The sequence below is a fragment of the Sebastes fasciatus genome, chromosome 17 (assembly GCF_043250625.1).
Source record: "Sebastes fasciatus isolate fSebFas1 chromosome 17, fSebFas1.pri, whole genome shotgun sequence".
Taxonomy (NCBI): domain Eukaryota; kingdom Metazoa; phylum Chordata; class Actinopteri; order Perciformes; family Sebastidae; genus Sebastes; species Sebastes fasciatus.
In genome coordinates this window covers 31,726,767-31,748,112 of record NC_133811.1, presented here as the reverse complement: position 1 = coordinate 31,748,112, position 21,346 = coordinate 31,726,767, and the positions used below count along the sequence as shown (strand labels likewise).

At 38.8% G+C, this 21,346-nt stretch overlaps 2 protein-coding genes across 3 annotated transcripts in view; one reads left to right on the top strand and one right to left on the bottom strand.

Annotated features, from left to right (window-relative positions):
- Positions 1-13,343, top strand: part of snapin (SNAP associated protein) — a 93,575-nt gene extending 80,232 nt beyond the window's left edge. Inside the window, exons 2-5 of the mRNA XM_074613350.1 lie at positions 10,666-10,780; positions 10,995-11,041; positions 11,453-11,571; positions 12,135-13,343. Of these exons, the coding sequence (XP_074469451.1) occupies positions 10,666-10,780; positions 10,995-11,041; positions 11,453-11,571; positions 12,135-12,242 (389 nt within the window). The 3' untranslated portion in view covers positions 12,243-13,343. The remainder of the gene's footprint in view (positions 1-10,665; positions 10,781-10,994; positions 11,042-11,452; positions 11,572-12,134) is intronic.
- Positions 965-8,655, bottom strand: chtopa (chromatin target of PRMT1a). Of its 2 annotated transcripts, XM_074613343.1 has the most exons (6): positions 8,345-8,655; positions 4,841-4,931; positions 3,660-3,810; positions 2,951-3,125; positions 2,698-2,859; positions 965-1,889 (listed from the first exon to the last, which is right to left on the bottom strand). In XM_074613343.1, exons 2-6 carry the CDS (start codon positions 4,903-4,905, stop codon positions 1,699-1,701), a joined length of 744 nt encoding a protein of 247 aa, XP_074469444.1. In that variant the 5' UTR covers positions 4,906-4,931; positions 8,345-8,655; the 3' UTR covers positions 965-1,698. The 2 variants fall into 2 exon arrangements, with proteins under 2 accessions (XP_074469444.1, XP_074469445.1); XM_074613344.1 differs by lacking the exon at positions 8,345-8,655 and having other exon boundaries at positions 4,030-4,931.
- Positions 13,344-21,346: the final 8,003 nt, after the last annotated feature.

The following is a 21,346-nucleotide window of genomic DNA, read 5'->3' as shown; positions in this document are numbered from 1 at the left end:
CGTGGCTGTCCCCCCATGTGCCTCAGTCCCACCAGGAGGGGGTGTGGTTACTTTTGCTGACACAAAATCCCAAACTGGGGGCTTGGAAACCCAAAGCCGCATGATTTATGAAAAAAAAAAAGGAAAGTAGACAAATCATTCATTTTCTACACACGCCATAAATATTCATTTTGCTTGGGATTTTCTAAATAATTTTATTCTAAAATGACTGAAATAAAACGGTCCTTAAACATTACTTTGCTTTAAGGGGTCAACAAGGTTGAGAATCATTTAAAGGTCCCACATCAGCTCATCTTCAGGTTCATATTTTGTGTTTCTACTAGAACATGTTTACATGCTTTTAATGTTCAAAAAACACATTTTCCTCATTGTCTGAATATACCTGTATTTACCCTCTCGTCTGAAACGCTCCGTTTTAGTGCCTTGCAACAGAATTGCGTTGCTAGGCAACAGCTTGGGTCCATGTTTACTTCCTGTCAGCTGATGTTATTCACATCCACTGCAACAGGAAATAAATTGGGAAACATTTAGAATGTTTATGTTTAAAACAGTGTAACGGTCTATATATTGTATATTTGTGACATCACAAATGGACAGAAATCCTGACGCTTGTTTCAAACGCACAATTTCTGAATACGGGCTGTGTATTTATCCATGGATTGAGTGTTTTGATACTTTCACAGTATTTATAAATATATATATAAAGCACTTAAACCTGCTTCATAATATAAAAGACTTGATAATCTCACTTTTTACAATATGGGACCTTTAAGAATATCTCATTGCCCTCCTAAACTAAGGCTGTCGTCTACCCATGTCCACCGGGGAAGGATCAAATTCCAGCTTCTATTTTCGGACTTTGCCGATACCGGCTGATTTAATTATTCACTCTGGAGATACACAACATTTTATCTGCGGTCAACATTTTTACTCAAGGGCATTTAAATTCATAAAATTGACACAATTAGGGAAATCATTTCCATTTTAATTAAAACCTAGTTTCCTTGCTTTGGATAAGGTCGTACAAACGCTCTCAAGTACAAGTTTCAGGACGTCAGCCGTCCACTGAACTCAACGCCGACAGGTGGAAGATAGAGGAACAGAAAGTACTACATATTTTAAATACAAAACATGACGAATGGATACTTGGCTTTAAAACCTTCTGCTTACATTCTTTTAACAAATTATTTAGAAAAGGTTTGCATTACAAATGTTTCCGAGATAAGCCAATGAATGAATCCCCAAAAGGTCTGAGCACGCTAACGCTAAAAATCACATTTAAAATAGAAGTAAAAACAAACAGGTGGTTAAACACAACGTCACCTGGATCATCGACCGTTACACAGATCTGTCCCAATTCTTTTTTCAGGTCATATATTTTAAAAAAGTAATAATAATAATAAAAAAAACAGACGTCTATAGACAGCAGGGGTTGTTACTGTTTAAAAAGGTCCCTTCACACAGTTCTTCCAGATTTAAAAGGGTTTGCAGGAGCAGGTTGATGCAGAATAGAGTAGTGGTCGAAGCACGTTCAAGAGGAAACCTCCATGTCTCGCTGTTCCAAAGCTGAGAGTCCCGGACCGTCACCACTCTCGTCTAGATTACAAACAATCGTCTCTCAGCCCGTCAGTCTGGTGGAAAACTACACTGGATGTGTGAGTTCAGCTGTACAGTTCAGCGTCAGAGTCCGTCAGCGTCTCACTCCATGCTGTCGGGGTCGGCCTGGGCCATGTAGGCGTCCAGCTCCGCATCCAGGTGACCTTTGGTCTTGGACATGTAGGCGTCCAGCTGGTTGTCCAGTTGTTCGCGGGTCACATTCTGTCGGCCCACACCTCGACCCCGACCACCTCGACCGGCGAAACCACCGCGACCACGCAGTCCGCCGCGGCCTGTTCATCAACACACACACAGAGACAATGAATGAATAGAACTGGTCAAGTCAATGTGTAGTTCTGATATTTCAGTTAAATTGAAAAGTATAGAGATGCACCGATACCACTTCTTTTCAGACCGAGTACAAGTACTTACATTTGGGTACTCTCTGATACCGAGTACCGATACGAGTACTTCTCTGTGCCTAAAGAGCCTCGTTAACAGCCAGCTGGAGGGTGTGAGCGACACACGGCAGGCTGGGGAGTCCCGCATACGAGGCGGTGCGCCGCTACCGGCTCTAGGTCGGTGAGACGGTGCTTCCCGGGCCGTGACCAAAGTGTCACCGGGGCGGACTGTCCTCAGTGCGCCGCAACCACGTCGTGCCCCAGGGCGGGGCTCGGCCCACGTAAAGGGCGCCAGGGGTCTGCGGCGATGTCTGCAACCCGCCCGACCCGTTTTGAAAAATGGACCAAAGATTCTAACACACGCACGTGTCAGAGGGTGCAAACAAAACCCCCGTGGCGCAATGAAAGTGAGGGCCGGCGGGCGGCGCCTGAGGGGGGATCCCAAGGGTTCGGTGCGATCCACGGGGTCGGGCGCACCCCCGGCCCGTCTCGCCCGCACCATCGGGGAGGTGGAGCGTGAGGACCCGAAAGATGGTGACGAGAGGTTAGTGTCACGCTGCTGTAAAGTGGTATCGGTGCCGTTGTATCGGAGCCGTTTTGCGTGTACGAGTACATGAGCACAGAATCGGATACTTGTTTCGGTATTGGTGCATCTCTAGAAAAGTACAAATAGAAAAAGTAAAACATTGTGACCCCTGACCTCTGGCTACTCCTCCTCTTGCTCCTCCTCTTGCTCCTCCTCTGGACAGAGCTCCTCCTCTGCCAGGAGGTCCTCCACGCTGACGGCCTCCTCTACGCATGGCCAGACGGCCGGCAGAGCCGCGACCTCGCATGGGGCCGCCTGTAGAAGACACTCGCTTCCCTGTGCAACACAAAGTAACATCATCATCACTGAATGCAAACCCAGAAAGAGCAGTGAAGACAACGAGTTGTGAGGTCGTGGATTTACTCACCTCTCAGGGACAGAGCTCCCCTCATTACTCCTCCTCTGGCTCGTCCTCGGAGACCACCCCTGTTCATCCCTCGCATCCCTCCTCTGCCTCCGGGAACTCCTCCACGCATCAGAGCCCCGACGGGCCGGCCCAGCCTGGCCTGGATGTTGCTCTTCCCCAGGCGCTGCTTCAGGCTCTGACACAAGTTATTCACAGATGTAATTATGATTAAATGAAATCAGGCAATGACCCCGCCGTGGTCAACCGACCAAGTACAGACGCTCCTCTGTTTGGTTGCCGATGACGGGATCCAGCGAGAGAAGATGATGTCACGGCAAGATTCACACGGTGTCGCTATGATGATCAGCTAAGAATCCCGCCTACACTGAGGGCGGGACTATCTGCACTGCAAAACGAAATTGAGTTAAGTACTAAAACTGAGTCAAGTCGAGCCGTACCGTGCACTGGAACCTCGACGTGTTAAGAACGACCCAGCGTGTGAAACTAGTCGTACAGACAGAGTCTAACAAAAGACGCCACTGAGTTGCATTATTGGAAGCATTTTTTTGAGCCGACAAGTAGAAAGTCAAAGTCCCAGACACCCACCTTGCATTAACTCTTTACACAAATACAGTATAGGTGCAGGTCAGTCTACAGTTTACAACATGGCTCTCTACGTGGTGAATAGAAAGGTCCGCTGACACTCGGCTCGTCCGATCTTTGCCCTCACCTGCTTGTGATTCAGAGCAGCTTGCACCGAGGGCCGGTTCTCCATCTGCTGGGCCAGCCGGCGATTGCGGGCACTGGCCAAATGCTGCTGTTGCATGGTGGCTCGAATGCTTACCGCAGTGGGCTGCTTGTTCTTCAGCATGTTAGTGAAGCTTTAGAGGTGGGAGGGAAACAAGAGGGAGGAAGTAAAAGAAAGGGACAGGGGATATACAGCGGAGGAGGAAGCAGGGTTCCACATCAAGTCATTTCTCATATTACGGATGAAGCCACGCAGACTCTCTCAATCATATGACAATCCAGAATGATTTACACTTGAATTTAGCACGTTTTCAAACAAGCACAAGAAGAAACTAAGATAAAGAAGAACTCACAGTGCAAAGACAGACTGAAGGACAGAAGCAGAGAGAGAAGGAGCCAGAAGAAGAGCGCATTTTGCCACTTACAGGCCTCCGACTGACTGGCTGGGGTGTCATCGTGCCACGGCAGCGGAGGCCCCGGACGTGAGGAGCGCCAGGCCACCCAGCCACTTACAACATGGACCGTGACTCGTGGTTAAACCACGGAGAGACTCGGGAGGGAGGGAGAGATGGAGGGGGACGGGGAGCTCTTTGTCACGTCCAAGCTAGGACTGAGTACCTGGTCTTTGATAGACTCGGAGCAGAGAGGAGAAAGAGTGACAGAACAGGAGGATAAAGGAGCACGTGCTTCACTTCCATTAAGAGGTGCCCCATCTTCCTGGTTTAGCTTAAGCCTTCCTCTACCCATTTCAGGTGTATACGTGATGTATACTGTGCTGTTTAAGTAACAGGGAGCAGGAGTGCCAGGGGATTTGTAGGACAGTGGTCTTGTCTAGCATAGGCTAACCAAGGCTTACCCACAACGACCACTACCCTCTCCCCTTGTCTACACGAGTACACTGCTCACACAAGATATGTGGCCCGGGCCAGCCCCGTCTGCTCCACGGTACGATCACATTCAAGTCTGCAGGTGCATCAAGAAATATTGACAGGACCAATAAAGTTGAGTGAGCAGTGCACACACTGGGGACAGTCAGAATAGCATCCATGTCGGGTCCGGTCCCCCAACCAGTAGCCTTCCGTAGGTTGCACTAGAACCTTCACCAGCCAAGGCTGGCCCTTTGCATCTGGTGTGTAACTGCTGACAGGGTGCGTGGCGCCTCACCGCTCGTTTAGGGACACTTTGGTGGTACTTTTCAGCACAACTTTTTGGGAGGAGGGTGCGCTCATTTTGGCAGACTTCGGCTAGCAGGCTCCTGGAAACAGACGGGACAGAAAATAAAAACAAGGTCAACTAAGAAGGGAAGTAAGACAAGATTTAGAACGCAATTACATACGGTATTAGATAGAAACATCTGACTTAACATGGCATTAAATGTATGACACTGAGATATGTTTTATTGTTGGTATTCTGAGCTTAAAATTAATGCGCAACAGGGTTGGTTTTAGCTTGTTTCCAGTTTCTATAGAACATTTCTAGTGGCGCCTTCATTTCTTTTAATTAATTTTAACTTTCATTAACCAACTCATTCAACTATTACCAAGCAAGTAATGTGAAAGTGATCACAGGATGGTTGCCTCTGTAATAACCATCAGTAGGGCCAGTTGGTAGGTCAGCTGTCTGGTCATAAATCACTGATAGACAGACTGTCTGCAGCACAACAGTTTCCCTTCTACTGAGCCATGAAGAGATGAGAGCATGTGTGTTGCTGCTGTAGAGCCTCGGCTCTCCATGAAGCACCATTCAGTATTATTACAGTGAGCTCAGAGTCTCGATGCTCAGACACAAGATTTAACCCTATACAGGAAGAGTCCATCTTCATTTAGTGAAATAGTTCTGAGCCAAGAACACAGTCAGCTTTATGTTCTTATTCTTGATCCCAAGAAACCAGCTTCACTTGGGCTGACAAACACAAGTTAGCTGGGCTACTGTGGAACCCCAGTCTGTGGAACCCCAGTCTGTGGAACCCCGGTCTGTGGAACCCCGGTCTGTGGAACCCCGGTCTGTGGAACCCCGGTCTGTGGAACCCCGGTCTGTGGAACCCCGGTCTGTGGAACCCCAGTCTGTGGAACCCCAGTCTGTGGAACCCCGGTCTATGGAACCCCGGTCTGTGGAACCCCAGTCTGTGGAACCCCAGTCTGTTGAATTGTGATGACTAACAGGCCTGCTATAAAGCTCATTATAACAGTGTTACTCATGGGTTTATCTGGTCTGTCTGTGGATGTGAGGTTCTGTTGTCTGTTCTGTTGTCTGCTCTGTTGTCTGCTCTGTTGTCTGCTCTGTTGTCTGCTCTGTTGTCCTGTTTTTATTCTGTTTTTCTTGTTTGTATTCTCTCATCATGTCTGTAAAGCTCTTTGGTAGATCATGTTTTAAATGTGCTATAGTAATAAAGTTTAATTTATGTTGAATCGTTTAAGAAGCGTTTGATGCTCTGCTATAGTAACTCTCAGCATGTTGTACTCACAGTGGATGAGTCTCCTATAGTAACTCAGCATGTTGTACTCACAGTGGATGAGTCTGCTATAGTAACTCAGCATGTTGTACTCACAGTGGATGAGTCTCCTATAGTAACTCAGCATGTTGTACTCACAGTGGATGAGTCTGCTATAGTAACTCAGCATGTTGTACTCACAGTGGATGAGTCTGCTATAGTAACTCAGCATGTTGTACTCACAGTGGATGAGTCTGCTATAGTAACTCAGCATGTTGTACTCACAGTGGATGAGTCTCCTATAGTAACTCAGCATGTTGTACTCACAGTGGATGAGTCTGCTATAGTAACTCTCAGCATGTTGTACTCACAGTGGATGAGTCTGCTATAGTAACTCAGCATGTTGTACTCACAGTGGATGAGTCTCCTATAGTAACTCTCAGCATGTTGTACTCACAGTGGATGAGTCTCCTATAGTAACTCAGCATGTTGTACTCACAGTGGATGAGTCTGCTATAGTAACTCAGCATGTTGTACTCACAGTGGATGAGTCTGCTATAGTAACTCAGCATGTTGTACTCACAGTGGATGAGTCTGCTATAGTAACTCAGCATGTTGTACTCACAGTGGATGAGTCTGCTATAGTAACTCTCAGCATGTTGTACTCACAGTGGATGAGTCTGCTATAGTAACTCAGCATGTTGTACTCACAGTGGATGAGTCTGCTATAGTAACTCAGCATGTTGTACTCACAGTGGATGAGTCTGCTATAGTAACTCAGCATGTTGTACTCACAGTGGATGAGTCTCCTATAGTAACTCAGCATGTTGTACTCACAGTGGATGAGTCTGCTATAGTAACTCAGCATGTTGTACTCACAGTGGATGAGTCTGCTATAGTAACTCTCAGCGTGTTGTACTCACAGTGGATGAGTCTGCTATAGTAACTCAGCATGTTGTACTCACAGTGGATGAGTCTGCTATAGTAACTCAGCATGTTGTACTCACAGTGGATGAGTCTGCTATAGTAACTCAGCATGTTGTACTCACAGTGGATGAGTCTGCTATAGTAACTCAGCATGTTGTACTCACAGTGGATGAGTCTGCTATAGTAACTCTCAGCATGTTGTACTCACAGTGGATGAGTCTCCTATAGTAACTCAGCATGTTGTACTCACAGTGGATGAGTCTGCTATAGTAACTCAGCGTGTTGTACTCACAGTGGATGAGTCTGCTATAGTAACTCAGCATGTTGTACTCACAGTGGATGAGTCTCCTATAGTAACTCAGCATGTTGTACTCACAGTGGATGAGTCTGCTATAGTAACTCTCAGCATGTTGTACTCACAGTGGATGAGTCTGCTATAGTAACTCAGCATGTTGTACTCACAGTGGATGAGTCTCCTATAGTAACTCAGCATGTTGTACTCACAGTGGATGAGTCTCCTATAGTAACTCAGCATGTTGTACTCACAGTGGATGAGTCTCCTATAGTAACTCAGCATGTTGTACTCACAGTGGATGAGTCTGCTATAGTAACTCAGCATGTTGTACTCACAGTGGATGAGTCTGCTATAGTAACTCAGCATGTTGTACTCACAGTGGATGAGTCTGCTATAGTAACTCAGCATGTTGTACTCACAGTGGATGAGTCTGCTATAGTAACTCAGCATGTTGTACTCACAGTGGATGAGTCTCCTATAGTAACTCTCAGCATGTTGTACTCACAGTGGATGAGTCTGCTATAGTAACTCAGCATGTTGTACTCACAGTGGATGAGTCTCCTATAGTAACTCAGCATGTTGTACTCACAGTGGATGAGTCTCCTATAGTAACTCTCAGCGTGTTGTACTCACAGTGGATGAGTCTGCTATAGTAACTCAGCATGTTGTACTCACAGTGGATGAGTCTCCTATAGTAACTCAGCATGTTGTACTCACAGTGGATGAGTCTCCTATAGTAACTCAGCATGTTGTACTCACAGTGGATGAGTCTGCTATAGTAACTCAGCATGTTGTACTCACAGTGGATGAGTCTGCTATAGTAACTCTCAGCGTGTTGTACTCACAGTGGATGAGTCTGCTATAGTAACTCAGCATGTTGTACTCACAGTGGATGAGTCTGCTATAGTAACTCAGCATGTTGTACTCACAGTGGATGAGTCTGCTATAGTAACTCTCAGCGTGTTGTACTCACAGTGGATGAGTCTGCTATAGTAACTCAGCATGTTGTACTCACAGTGGATGAGTCGTCCGGAGAGAAGAGCCTTTAGCTTAGCTTAGCTTTAGCAGCTAACGTGGCTAGCTGTTAGCGGGTGTCTTTATCTTCTTCTGTTGTAATAATATAACCTATGATATGATACTTTCTTAAGCAGACTCTAGGTAGTATTCTGGTGTTTGTCAGATGAACCGGAGAGTTTATGATGTTTAAAGATCAGAGTTTAACGACGTCTAAGATGGTGCTGCTAGCTGCCGTCAACCGTCGCTAACTGTCGTTAGATGGTGCTGCTAGCTGCCGTCAACCGTCGCTAACTGTCGTTAGATGGTGCTGCTAGCTGCCGTCAACCGTCGCTAACTGTCGTTAGATGGTGCTGCTAGCTGCCGTCAACCGTCGCTAACTGTCGTTAGATGGTGCTGCTAGCTGCCGTCAACCGTCGCTAACTGTCGTTAAATGGTGCTGCTAGCTGCCGTCAACCGTCGCTAACTGTCGTTAAATGGTGCTGCTAGCTGCCGTCAACCGTCGCTAACCGTCGTAAACCGTCCTCGGGAGGAAAATGGAGAGCGCCTTATGACTCCGACGTCAACCGGACGTGACGTCACCCGGACGTGACGTAACTTCCTGACTTTCTTTCTTTTTTTTATGAATTATTGTCATACTCTCGCGTGGTCTTTTTTTATTATGATCTACTTATTTATTTATTTTTATTTTTTATTTCATGTTTGTTTTGTTTCATTTCTGTCCTTTTATGTTTGCCACAGCTCTTTGTTTATGTTTTTGCTATGCCTCTTTTGTATGTAAATGTTTTTATGTTTCTGCTGTTACTATGGATACTGACATTTAGAAAAATTTAAAAAAAACTTTCTTTCTTTTTTGTTTTTTTCCAGAACTTTATTTTCAACTAAAGAGACATGTACACAAGTATAGTAGTATAGTATATATAAATAAACAATACAAAACAAACTTAATACCAGAGGAGTTCAATGTCCATTCATTTTAAGTCTTTTCAGAGTTCAAGAAACGTAACTTCCTGTCTGGATTCTTTTTAATTTTCTTTTATTTCAAAATGGCAGTATACAAAGTTTTTTTGAATTGAAGAAAATTAATTTACAAACATTAAGGCAATTTAATCTAAACTCAATACTTCTAACATACAAGGCACAATTGGATAGGAAAGATAACTTAAATTATAAAAAATAATATATTAACAAAAATAAAAGAGGGGGTAGAAAATAATTCAAGGAACAAAAAAGAAATGCATAAATAAATATATAATAATAAGACTTTAGTCTTCCATAGAAGCTCTAGGGTTCATCATCATGTATGTTCAGTTCTTCATAAGCTCTGAGGAGACACTTTGTAACAGCAGAAAACATTAAAAACATTTACATACAAAAGAAGCATGGCGAAAACATAAACAAAGAGCTGTGACAAACATAAAAGGACAACAGAAATGAAACAAAACCAACATAAAATAAAAAAAATTAAAAATAGAAAAGACCACGCGAGAGTATGACAATAATTTCACTTAAAATCGTTAAAGATATTGCATACATTCATTGTTTTCATTGCTTTTTTGTTTTGTGAGGAAGAAATTGTTGACAGATATAATTCCATTTCTTTCATAAATACAAAGAAATTAGACTTTTTTTGGGGTAAATTTACACTTGTGAATGTGGAACTTTGCGAGAATTAAAATTAAATTAATAAGAAAAAATGCATTACTGTCTTTGTCACTGTAACCATAGCAACCAAATATAATATTTCTATAGTACAGTGCAAAATCTAAGAAAATGTTAACTTCCTGTCTGGCTTTTTTTTTTTTAATGTTTTTTTATTTCAAAATGTCAGTATCCATAGTAACAGCAGAAAACGTTAAAAACATTTATATACAAAAGAAGCATAGCGAAAACATAAACAAAGAGCTGTGACAAACATACAAGGACAACAGAAATGAAACAAAACAAACATAAAATACATTTAAAAAAACACAATAAAAAAATAATAATAATAATAATAATTAAAAAAGACCAGAGAGTAAATAGTACAGTGCAAAATCTGTGAAAATGTTAACTTCCGGTCTGGATGGAAAGGAGGGGGGTGAAAGAGGAAGCGTCATCAACGCGTCACATCACAGGGGTACGACGCACGCGCAGTAAACTCTGATCTGCACTGAGCCAATCACAGCGCGCTACACTGCACATGCGTCATACATCTCCTTAGTCCTAGCCTCTCTAACAGGCCGTGTCCCTGCCTCTGTTAACAGGCCGTGTCCCTGCCTCTCTAACAGGCCGTGTCTGTCTGGTGTTGATGGTTCAGTGAAATGGCGGCAGCAGCAGCAGCAGCAGCAGCAGCTGTAGTAGCGACTCCTTCAGGTAAAGATGTGATAGCCGAGGGTCTGCTGGACCTCCTGAGACCAGCTATCCAGCAGCTCGACCTGCATGTTCACTCAGTCAGGTAAACGCGGCTCTTCATTACCTCTAATGCTATTGAGTCATCAGGAGCTGCAGCAGCTGACTGTCTCGTGACTTCCTCATCATGTTCAGCCTGTTCTCTTCTAATGCATCCTTCAGATGTCACTTGGATGTTTGTTGTCCTAATGATGAAACATACCTGTGTGTGATCCAGTCTGCTCTTCCTCTGGATTAATGCGATTCTTTTGTTTCTGCAGAGAAAGCCAGGTAGAGTTAAGAGAACATATAGACAATCTGGCTACAGGTAATTCATTCTATATGTGTGTCTGTTCAATCCCTGACTCATGTGCTGCTGTTGTTGTTGTTGTTGTTGTTGTTGTTGCTGTTGTTGTTGCTGTTGTTGTTGTTGTTGCTGTTGTTGCTGTTGCTGTTGCTGTTGTTGTTGCTGTTGTTGTTGTTGTTGCTGTTGTTGTTGTTGCTGTTGTTGTTGTTGCTGTTGTTGCTGTTGCTGTTGTTGCTGTTGCTGTTGTTGTTGCTGTTGTTGTTGTTGTTGTTGTTGTTGTTGTTGTTGTTGTTGCTGTTGTTGCTGTTGCTGTTGTTGTTGTTTTAAATTGCCTATATATGAAACATATTGGCTTTTTTAAAATAAGCGTATAAAGTATATTACATATCACGTGTTTGCTCACCGTTGGTTTGGTCTGGTATGTCTTTGCAGAGTTGTGCCGGATAAATGAGCATCAGAAGGTGGCTCTGGACCTGGACCCTTACGTGAAGAAGCTGCTGAACGCCAGACGCAGAGTAGTGCTAGTAAACAACATCCTGCAGAATGCTCAGGTCAGTGGAGCTTCTTAAAGCTGCACTTAGCAGTAATGTTAACAATGATCATATGTGTAATGTGAAAGACGTTGCTGGTAGTGATAAACCCAGAGAGAGAATTCTCACCAACTTATCAGTTCCCTTCAGCTCTACGGGGCCTTTTAGCTACTTCAACTTGTTGTTTTGGTTTTCTGACTCTCTCTTACTGTGATATTTACTGTATAAGACAAACAATACATGCAACAGTAGCCTGAGTCAACTTTCAGGTGATCTCCATTTCACACTGAACTAAATGATGCTGCGACAAACTGAGACTTTCCTGACTCTCAAAATGATGTTTTAAATTAACAAACATCATGTGTGTGATTCAAACGGGATCAAAACATGACGTCTCTCTCCGTTGACTACCGTTCATGTTTTTTCCATAATAAGGTCCCATGGTGGTCCGACGGAAGGGGCGGGACTTCACCTCTCTGTAACTACTAGTATCGCCCTCGCAATAACCAACCAAGTTTAAAAAGGCACACAAACACTAAAGCAATATAAACAACAACCACATAACCTAAATCTGCTGTCCCCAGGAACGTCTGAGACGACTCAACCACAACGTGGCCAAGGAGACGGCCCGCAGGAAGACCATGCTGGAGGCTTCAGGAGTGTTCACCACCCGCTCCCCCAGTAAACCCTGAGCCTCCTCCTCTGTGGACTGTCCTGACCGGGAGGGACGCATCAGCACTGGAACCGAACACGAGGAGTCTTCCTTTGACTTTTAGTTAGCTGTTTGTCTTAATGACAAACTGCACCGCTTCGTCTCATGTTGTCATAATACACATCCTGGCTGCTCTCTGCTCAGCGTTAGGCAGCTACAGAATAGATCACTCCTGGTGTTTTTATAGGCCGACCAGGAAGTTAGCTTCGCCCTGAGTTCCATCCACTAACAGCCAATGGGATTGTTCCTTTGGGTTTTGGGTTATTGCAGAAAATCCGCTCTGTGGCAAACACACGTTTATAATTCTTCCACGTTTAGTTCAACAAGATAATCTCCACTAATGAACACCACTTCTATGGGTCTTTTAAGTGTGAATGCAATCGCCAGAAGTAAAACGCTAACGTAATAAAGGCTATAAACAAACTACACCACGGTCGCATGAACACGAGTCTAAACACCACGAGGATGTAAAGGAAGACGAGTCGGCGTGATGATGCTTAGTAGTTTCATTTAGCCACTTGTTAGCAACCGCCTTTTTTAACCCTCTGAGACCCACAATAGACCCGTTCTAGTCTTCTTCAGGGGGTGTTTAGGGGGAGATAACAGGTCAACAGTAGATGTCACATATGTGTTGTACATCATCTGAAAGCTGAGAACCTGAAGATTAATTTGAGATCCAGCTCAACGCTGTGTGTCAAGTTCTAGTCATAGACTACATTGACCTGCTGTCTCCCCCTAAAGACCCCCTGGACCCCCCTAAAAGACCAAAACAGGTCTATTGTGGGTCTCAGAAGGTTAATCAAAGGCCACATGGAGGTCTTTGCTCTCGTAACGCAAGAAGAGGCGGAGCACTTATTACACAAAATCGTCCTCTTCCATTTTCAATGCAAACAAAAATGAATAAAAACTCATATCCAGAAATCATCATTAAAAAACCCCAAATATAAATGAATTCACCATAAACAGAACTGTTAACCTAAGAGGAGGAATTCACTTTGATATAACCTGATGCATCTTCATTCATTAATAGCATTGGATCATGAAAAGAAGTTTCATAATAAAGTAATCTTTGACAATGTAACTGTAATCTATTTGCAGTCTTTTCAGATGGAATCTGGGTTGATGATAGTTACTTATTTATTTGTAATCTGATTATGTAATCCTATACTACCCAACCCTACTAACCAGCATGCACCGGGGCGATGGAATTGTTCTAATTGATCTGGCGTTGCTGCTCTGTTGCTGGTGTTATTATTATGATCTGCAATGTGTCCACTCGTGTTCACATTCCACATTATTGTACAATGAAGTCAATACAAGTGAATGCAGTTACACTGAGAGTGATGTTGTGTGCACGATTATTGAGATTCTCACCGATGCAACATTGATGATGGTGATGATGTTAGTCAGTAGTAGTTAGTAGGAGTCTTGAATATTATGTCTGCTTGCATTTGTGATAGTATTATTAAGCAACACAGTGCTGCAGGCCCTGGACGGACTTGTGCATTAATTAACAACTTGTCGTAGCGGTCGCACATTTGAGATCATCCGGACTTTGGTTCCATCTGTGTGCTGCATAGTAGACTAAAAGCAGCTTCATCCTCTTTGGTTCTGACTGGAGGTTACCAGTTAAAGCAGCAGTAGGCGAGATTGGAACAAATATGATTTAAAGGTCCCATATTGTAAAAAGTGATATTTTCATGTCTTTTATATAATAAAGCAGGTTTAAGTGCTTTATAAATACTGTTAAACTATCAAAACGCTCAATATACGGAGAAACACACCCCGTATTCAGAAATTGTGCGTTTGAAACAAGCCGTAATGTGATGTCAATATACAAATATACAATATTTAGATCATTACACGGTTTTAAACGTAAACATTCTAAATGTGTCTCAGTTTATTTCCTGTTGCAGTGGATGTGTGATTGACATCAGCTGACAGGAAGTAAACATGGACACAAACTGTTGCCTAGCAACACAATTCCGTCGAAATGCACTAAAACGGAGCATTTCAGACGGAGTGTGAATACAGGGATATTCAGACAGTGAGGATTGGCAAAATTAGAGGATAAGTGACGGGATGTAGACGTACGTAGGCTAGGACACACAGTTTAGTTTACTGAAATGTTAAAACTTATTTTATTATTGAGTGTAAAGGCTAGGGACGCACCAATCCTACTTTTTCAGTCCCGGTATCGGCCAATTGGTATCGGTGCATCCCTATATAGGCTACACATTTTTGCATTTTTGCACATTTTACACATTTTTTTTTTCAGATTACTTGCCTCATGCACTACTGTCAGGATAAAGTGACCGTTTTATAAAAACGGCTTTTTTAAAATCATATTTACTCCATTTCTACCGACTACAGCTTTAACCAGGAAACACTGTTGTTGTTGTTTTCTCTCTGCAGCGCCGCCACCGTCCTCTGCTGGATTAAGATAGCTATGGCAGATGGGAAATAAACTCACCCTTATTATATATTATTCTGAGTGGGTTACATTAACTAATGTTTCATTACAATGATGTAAAAAAATCCAACATTGTGAGAGGCTGACCCGATTTATCAATTGCTATACATTAATCCAAAAAAGGCCTTATTCAACATAACCCTGCTGCATTCTCTTCATTTTAATACACACTGAAATAACTAAAATGAAACAGAGGTAGGAGCAGTCCTCGTCACGTGATCTTCACAGAATTAGTCCTACCTTTTAGTGGTGCAGTGAAAACACATGACATGACACAGAAGGAGAAGTAAGGGTGCTAAATAGACAGCATGAGTGTGTCCCCAAAGTTCCATAGGTCGGTTAAGGGTGACCTGAAACTAGTTCATCGTACTGTCTGTCTGAAAAAAGAGCAGACAACATATACAGATAGGCACAGATGATAACTTAAAAAGCCCTCAGTCCACTTTATACTAGAAAGTAAAGCGATACCGATAACGGTATGATAAAGATAAAAAGAGATGCAGCTATACCACTACAGGCCTACACATCCTGTTGGTTACAAAGAATCCAGTCAAGTCACAGCAGTGAAGCAAATGTGGATGTTGAAATGTTCAGCACTCGCACTCTGCCGTCATCCTAAAGGTTTGAGTTTGGTGCCTCCCGATCACCTCCAGAAGGTTAGAGACCTTCATGCCATTTCTAATTTGCAGAAGCATATAGCAAAAAAGAAATCTGTCTGGAGCTGCAAATCATGTGATCATTGTGATGAAGATAACACAGCTTATAGTCTAAGTATATAGTATATCAGTCTAATGCAGTGAGGGCCAAAGAGACAATGTACTACGGAGTATTAGGGCCACATTGAGGGAAAACACATCTGAGATTTACAGAATAAAGTCATAACTTTACGAGAATAAAGTCGTAATATTACGAGAATAAAGTCATAACTTTATGAGAATAAAGTCGTAATATTACGAGAATAAAGTCATAACTTTATGAGAATAAAGTCGTAATATTACGAGAATAAAGTCATAACTTTACGAGAATAAAGTCGTAATATTACGAGAATAAAGTCAATTTTACGAGAATAAAGTCATAACTTTACGAGAATAAGTCGTAATAATACAAGAATAAATTCGTAATATTACGAGAATAAGTCGTAATAATACGAGAATGAAGTCGTAATATTACGAAAATAAAGTCATAACTACGAGAATAAAGTCGTAATATTACGAGAATAAAGTCATAACTTTATGAGAATAAAGTCGTAATATTACGAGAATAAAGTCATAACTTTACGAGAATAAAGTCATAACTACGAGAATAAAGTCGTAATATTACGAGAATAAAGTCATAACTTTATGAGAATAAAGTCGTAATTTTATGAGAATAAAGTCGTAATATTACGAGAATAAAGTCATAACTTTACGAGAATAAAGTCGTAATATTACGAGAATAAAGTCATAATTTTACGAGAATAAAGTCGTAATAATACGAGAATAAAGTCATAACTTTACGAGAATAACTCGTAATAATACAAGAATAAATTCGTAACTTTACGAGAATTAAGTCGTAATATTACGAGAATAAAGACATAACTACGAGAATAAAGTCGTAATATTACGAGAATAAAGTCATAATTTTACGAGAATAAAGTCATAACTTTACGAGAATAAGTCGTAATAATACGAGAATAAATTCGTAATATTACGAGAATAAGTCGTAATAATACGAGAATAAAGTCGTAATATTACGAAAATAAAGTCATAACTACGTGAATAAAGTCGTAATATTACGAGAATAAAGTCATAACGTTACGAGAATAAAGTCGTAATATTACGAGAATAAAGTCATAACTTTACGAGAATAAAGTCGTAATATTACGAGAATAAAGTCATAATTTTACGAGAATAAAGTCATAACTTTACGAGAATAAGTCGTAATAATACGAGAATAAATTCGTAATATTACGAGAATAAGTCGTAATAATACGAGAATAAAGTCGTAATATTACGAAAATAAAGTCATAACTACGTGAATAAAGTCGTAATATTACGAGAATAAAGTCATAACTTTACGAGAATAAAGTCGTAACTTTACGAGAATAAAGTCGTAATATTACGAGAATAAAGTCATAACTTTACGAGAATAAAGTCATAACTTTATGAGAATAAAGTCGTAATATTACGAGAATAAAGTCATAACTTTATGAGAATAAAGTCGTAATATTACGAGAATAAAGTCATAACTTTACGAGAATAAAGTCGTAATATTACGAGAATAAAGTCAATTTTACGAGAATAAAGTCATAACTTTACGAGAATAAGTCGTAATAATACAAGAATAAATTCGTAATATTACGAGAATAAGTCGTAATAATACGAGAATGAAGTCGTAATATTACGAAAATAAAGTCATAACTACGAGAATAAAGTCGTAATATTACGAGAATAAAGTCATAACTTTATGAGAATAAAGTCATAACTTTATGAGAATAAAGTCGTAATATTACGAGAATAAAGTCATAACTTTACGAGAATAAAGTCGTAATATTACGAGAATAAAGTCAATTTTACGAGAATAAAGTCATAACTTTACGAGAATAAGTCGTAATAATACAAGAATAAATTCGTAATATTACGAGAATAAGTCGTAATAATACGAGAATAAAGTCGTAATATTACGAAAATAAAGTCATAACTACGTGAATAAAGTCGTAATATTACGAGAATAAAGTCATAACTTTACGAGAATAAAGTCATAACTTTATGAGAATAAAGTCGTAATATTACGAGAATAAAGTCATAACTTTATGAGAATAAAGTCGTAATATTACGAGAATAAAGTCATAACTTTACGAGAATAAAGTCGTAATATTACGAGAATAAAGTCAATTTTACGAGAATAAAGTCATAACTTTACGAGAATAAGTCGTAATAATACAAGAATAAATTCGTAATATTACGAGAATAAGTCGTAATAATACGAGAATGAAGTCGTAATATTACGAAAATAAAGTCATAACTACGAGAATAAAGTCGTAATATTACGAGAATAAAGTCATAACTTTATGAGAATAAAGTCGTAATATTACGAGAATAAAGTCATAACTTTACGAGAATAAAGTCATAACTACGAGAATAAAGTCGTAATATTACGAGAATAAAGTCATAACTTTATGAGAATAAAGTCGTAATTTTATGAGAATAAAGTCGTAATATTACGAGAATAAAGTCATAACTTTACGAGAATAAAGTCGTAATATTACGAGAATAAAGTCATAATTTTACGAGAATAAAGTCGTAATAATACGAGAATAAAGTCATAACTTTACGAGAATAACTCGTAATAATACAAGAATAAATTCGTAACTTTACGAGAATTAAGTCGTAATATTACGAGAATAAAGACATAACTACGAGAATAAAGTCGTAATATTACGAGAATAAAGTCATAATTTTACGAGAATAAAGTCATAACTTTACGAGAATAAGTCGTAATAATACGAGAATAAATTCGTAATATTACGAGAATAAGTCGTAATAATACGAGAATAAAGTCGTAATATTACGAAAATAAAGTCATAACTACGTGAATAAAGTCGTAATATTACGAGAATAAAGTCATAACTTTACGAGAATAAAGTCGTAATATTACGAGAATAAAGTCATAACTTTACGAGAATAAAGTCGTAATTTTACGAGAATAAAGTCGTAATATTACGAGAATAAAGTCATAATTTTACGAGAATAAAGTCATAACTTTACGAGAATAAGTCGTAATAATACGAGAATAAATTCGTAATATTACGAGAATAAGTCGTAATAATACGAGAATAAAGTCGTAATATTACGAAAATAAAGTCATAACTACGTGAATAAAGTCGTAATATTACGAGAATAAAGTCATAACTTTACGAGAATAAAGTCGTAACTTTACGAGAATAAGTCGTAATAATACGAGAATAAATTCGTAACTTTACGAGAATAAAGTCGTAATATTACGAGAATAAAGACATAACTACGAGAATAAAGTCGTAATATTACGAGAATAAAGTCATAACTTTATGAGAATAAAGTCATAACTTTACGAGAATAAAGTCATAACTTTACGAGAATAAAGTCGTAATATTACGAGAATAAAGTCATAATTTTACGAGAATAAAGTCGTAATAATACGAGAATAAAGTCATAACTTTACGAGAATAAGTCGTAATAATACGAGAATAAATTCGTAATATTACGAGAATAAGTCGTAATAATACGAAAATAAAGTCGTAATATTACGAAAATAAAGTCATAACTACGTGAATAAAGTCGTAATATTACGAGAATAAAGTCATAACTTTACGAGAATAAAGTCGTAATAATACGAGAATAAAGTCATAACTTTACAAGAATAAGTCGTAATAATACGAGAATAAATTCGTAATATTACGAGAATAAGTCGTAATATTACGAAAATAAAGTCATAACTACGAGAATAAAGTCGTAATATTACGAGAATAAAGTCATAACTTTACGAGAATAAAGTCGTAATAATACGAGAATAAAGTCATAACTTTACAAGAATAAGTCGTAATAATACGAGAATAAATTCGTAATATTACGAGAATAAGTCGTAATATTACGAAAATAAAGTCATAACTTTACGAGAATAAAGTCGTAAATTTACGAGAATAAAGTCGTAATATTACGAGAATAAAGTCAATTTTACGAGAATAAAGTCGTAATACGAGAATAAAGTCATAACTTTACGAGAATAAGTCGTAATAATACAAGAATAAATTCGTAATATTACGAGAATAAGTCATAATAATACGAGAATAAAGTCGTAATATTACGAAAATAAAGTCATAACTACGAGAATAAAGTCATAACTTTATGAGAATAAAGTCGTAATATTACGAGAATAAAGTCATAACTTTATGAGAATAAAGTCGTAATATTACGAGAATAAAGTCATAACTTTACGAGAATAAAGTCGTAATATTACGAGAATAAAGTCATAACTACGAGAATAAAGTCATAACTTTATGAGAATAAAGTCGTAATATTACGAGAATAAAGTCATAACTTTACGAGAATAAAGTCGTAATATTACGAGAATAAAGTCGTAATTTTACGAGAATAAAGTCGTAATAATACGAGAATAAAGTCATAACTTTATGAGAATAAAGTCATAATATTACGAGAATAAAGTCGTAACTTTACGAGAATAAAGTCATAACTTTACGAGAATAAAGTCGTAATAATACGAGAATAAAGTCGTAACAATACGAGAATAAAGTCGTAACATTACGAGAATAAAGTCATAACTTTACGAGAATAAAGTCGTAATATTACGAGAATAAAGTCAATTTTACGAGAATAAAGTCGTAATACGAGAATAAAGTCATAACTTTACAAGAATAAGTCGTAATAATACAAGAATAAATTCGTAATATTACGAGAATAAGTCGTAATAATACGAGAATAAAGTCGTAATATTACGAAAATAAAGTCATAACTACGAGAATAAAGTCATAACTTTATGAGAATAAAGTCGTAATATTACGAGAATAAAGTCATAACTTTATGAGAATAAAGTCGTAATATTACGAGAATAAAGTCATAACTTTACGAGAATAAAGTCGTAATATTACGAGAATAAAGTCATAACTACGAGAATAAAGTCGTAATATTACGAGAATAAAGTCATAACTTTATGAGAATAAAGTCGTAATATTACGAGAATAAAGTCATAACTTTACGAGAATAAAGTCGTAATATTACGAGAATAAAGTCATAACTTTACGAGAATAAAGTCGTAATATTACGAGAATAAAGTCATAATTTTACGAGAATAAAGTCGTAATAATACGAGAATAAAGTCATAACTTTACGAGAATAAGTCGTAATAATACAAGAATAAATTCGTAACTTTACGAGAATTAAGTCGTAATATTACGAGAATAAAGACATAACTACGAGAATAAAGTCGTAATATTACGAGAATAAAGTCATAACTTTATGAGAATAAAGTCGTAATATTACGAGAATAAAGTCATAACTTTACGAGAATAAAGTCGTAATATTACGAGAATAAAGTCATAATTTTACGAGAATAAAGTCGTAATAATACGAGAATAAAGTCATAACTTTACGAGAATAAGTCGTAATAATACGAGAATAAAGTCGTAATATTACGAGAATAAAGTCATAACTTTACGAGAATAAAGTCGTAATATTACGAAAATAAAGTCATAACTACGTGAATAAAGTCGTAATATTACGAGAATAAAGTCGTAATATTACGAGAATAAAGTCATAACTTTACGAGAATAAAGTCATAACTTTACGAGAATAAAGTCGTAATATTACGAGAATAAAGTCATAATTTTACGAGAATAAAGTCGTAATAATACGAAAATAAAGTCATAACTTTACGAGAATAAGTCGTAATAATACGAGAATAAATTCGTAATATTACGAGAATAAGTCGTAATAATACGAGAATAAAGTCGTAATATTACGAAAATAAAGTCAGAACTACGTGAATAAAGTCGTAATATTACGAGAATAAAGTCGTAATATTACGAGAATAAAGTCATAACTTTACGAGAATAAAGTCGTAATAATACGAGAATAAGT

What these genes read in the sequence shown, in the direction of transcription:
- chtopa (XM_074613343.1), bottom strand. Translation starts at nt 4,905, where the DNA reads ATGAGCGCACCCTCCTCCCAAAAAGTTGTGCTGAAAAGTACCACCAAA. An exon ending in AAAGTGTCCCTAAACGAGCG is followed by an intron (nt 3,811 to 4,840) that starts GTGAGGCGCCAC and finishes CCACCTCTAAAG; the next exon opens with CTTCACTAACATGCTGAAGA. An exon ending in GGGAGCTCTGTCCCTGAGAG is followed by an intron (nt 2,860 to 2,950) that starts GTGAGTAAATCC and finishes TGTGTTGCACAG; the next exon opens with GGAAGCGAGTGTCTTCTACA.